General features: G+C 39.7%; 1 protein-coding gene across 1 annotated transcript; it reads left to right on the plus strand.

The window, feature by feature from the left end:
• Positions 1-957: 957 nt before the first annotated feature.
• Positions 958-1,425, plus strand: LOC104947802 (vascular endothelial zinc finger 1-like; the record flags this gene model as incomplete). The annotated part of the gene is made up of 2 exons (XM_010773899.1): positions 958-1,163; positions 1,263-1,425. Coding segments are annotated over 2 exons (369 nt in total), but the record flags the coding sequence as incomplete, so codon positions are not given.
• Positions 1,426-2,532: the final 1,107 nt, after the last annotated feature.

Here is a 2,532-nt window from a genome sequence, read left to right on the forward strand (position 1 = left end):
TTTATATCCAGTTTACTTCGTTTTAACATTGCTATTGCTTTGTATGTCGGGGGCGGGATATTCATGTGATTGGTTGTTGGTCGCGTTGCTCGCAAAAAATCGCTAAGCTTCAGACACGCCCAGCTTCAAGATTTTTTGATGCCTGTAGTGTAGACGGGCCGTTAGACATTAGAATTGACTATTCTTGTCTGTCACATACTCTTCTTGTCTGTCACATAAGTGGCGCAACTGGAGCGGTATTGCGCTAAAGGGAAATTATTTTGATCGAAGAGATTTAGATTTGCCTGCTAATGGGAATTCTGACGTCACCATTTTGTGTGCTTCGCGGATGCGCTCGGCTCCTCTCGACTGCTGCTCGGGTCTGCTCGGTCAGCTTCCAGATGACGAGGCATTCGTTCTACCAACTTACAGTAGATAACATTACAAACATTTTTAACAGGGGCCATAATAGTGTAAATAATGTTTGTTTTACAACTGAATGTAATGTTTTCTACTTTTTTACATCTGGGAAGGCCTTCATCAGATGGAAAGTGTCTTGACCAACAACTTAAGTATTTCTTATAGCTATGCAGGGCATTCAAGCGAGCAAATATAAGCAAGAACGAACAAAATGAATGAAGAATAAAATTGAAATTGTACAACATAATATTGTGGTGGTTCATCTTATAATTCAGTCTAGAGAATGCACCAACAGCATCTACAGTAAGACCTGCAAAAATCTAAATTTTCTAGGGGGAGGCCCCCCAAACCCTTCGTGCCATTTCGTCCGCGCGCATTTTTCAGGGCAATCTCTATTGGGCTCAGGGCCATCTGTAAATTAGCTTAGATGGCCCACAGGGCCATCTCCCAAAATCCTTAATGTCATGCACTGATGTAAACATGTCTCTGTAGAAGCACTAAATACAAATATGAACCAGAAAATGAGCAGAATAGGGCCCCTTTAATCAGTTTTTCTAGTAGAGACAACAACTTGTCAACTTAAAGTTCTGTGCTCCAAAGATGGTGTGGAATCAAAACACTGTTACTCATCTGAACGTCATGGAGCTCACAGCATCAGTCCAAAGATTGAATGTGTTTTGTTCTCCCAATCTAGGCCAGACCACTTGAGCTGCCATGTGAAGCATGTGCATTCCTCAGAAAGACCGTTCAAATGTCAAGTAACGGTAAGAGTCTTCACTGTGCACTTCCAGATTACCATCATTATCATTCATTTTGTTGCTGTTCTCCTCTGACCTTTGACCCTGTGTTGTGTGCGTGTGCAGGCCTGTACCTCTGCTTTTGCCACCAAAGACAGACTGCGCTCCCACATGATCAGACATGAGGGCAAGGTGACCTGCAGCATCTGTGGGAAGATGCTGAGTGCAGCGTACATCACCAGCCATCTGAAGACTCACGGACAGACCAACTTCAACTCCTGTAACAAAGGTACGACACACACCTCTAACATCACTAATGGAAGGTCTGCAGCAGATAACAGAGGATTTCTACAAATCTTTAGTCATTGTATTTGGCTGACGCTTTTATGAAAAGCCTCTTACATACACTTCAAAAACTAAATTCTGTAAGTCTAGGTTTTTACAGCCCTCTCCAACACTGTTGAGATATTGGCAGTGTGGCAGAAATCTTTTTTTACTAAGTTTAATTAAAGTTGCTGTCTCCTTTTTGTTAACCTATCAATTGTTTAATGATGTTAAATCATTGATACAACAACTCAGAACAACTTTTTCACAAAAATCTCCAAGACCATTTTGGCCAATTGTAAGTCATTGTAAAATGCAGCAAAAAACACAACATAAACAAAGGTTGACAATGATATGAAACATCATAAATAATTATTACACCAGGCTTCCGATTATAGTCAATGGTGAAACTCCAAATGTTAGCCATGTTTCTTTAAACCCCTAAAAAAAGACAATAGTGAGTCCTACATAATACATAAAATGCAACCTGAGAAAGAGAGGATAAAACCAAACATGCATTATTTAATAACTATTTAACATGTATTTTAAAAGTAAAGGAATATTCCCTATGTGTCTCTAGTTATGTTGACTACAATTATTCACATCCAATGTCTTGTTATTATGGCATAGCTTACACAGAAATGTGCTTAACATATTGGCAGGTATAAAATGATTGGCTAAGGTACATGTCCAAACAAGCTGAACCTGGATAAACACACACACTGGCCCGTCCATCAACATTTTATCACAGGGAAAGATGAAAAGAATGTTAGTCATCAGTACATGTTCAATCCCATCACCCCGCCCTAATCCTGGTTGTTAAAAGTATAAAGTTTCGGTACTGTTAAAATGTTACGCAACATTAGATTGGGATTATACAGAGGGTTTGGCCCATTTAGCTCTGCTTTTATATTAAAGGTCCCGTATTATGCTGTTTTACATCAATATATTATAGGTCTCAGATACAAAACAGATCATTGCAGCATCCCATAATCCCCTCTGTTTCAGCCCTGTTTCCAAAGTGCTGATTCTCTGTCTGTTACTTTAGATGAAAATAAGGAGCCACTCCCCA

The sequence above is a fragment of the Notothenia coriiceps genome, unplaced genomic scaffold (assembly GCF_000735185.1).
Source record: "Notothenia coriiceps isolate Sejong01 unplaced genomic scaffold, NC01 NC01_scaffold00013154, whole genome shotgun sequence".
NCBI classification, from domain to species: domain Eukaryota; kingdom Metazoa; phylum Chordata; class Actinopteri; order Perciformes; family Nototheniidae; genus Notothenia; species Notothenia coriiceps.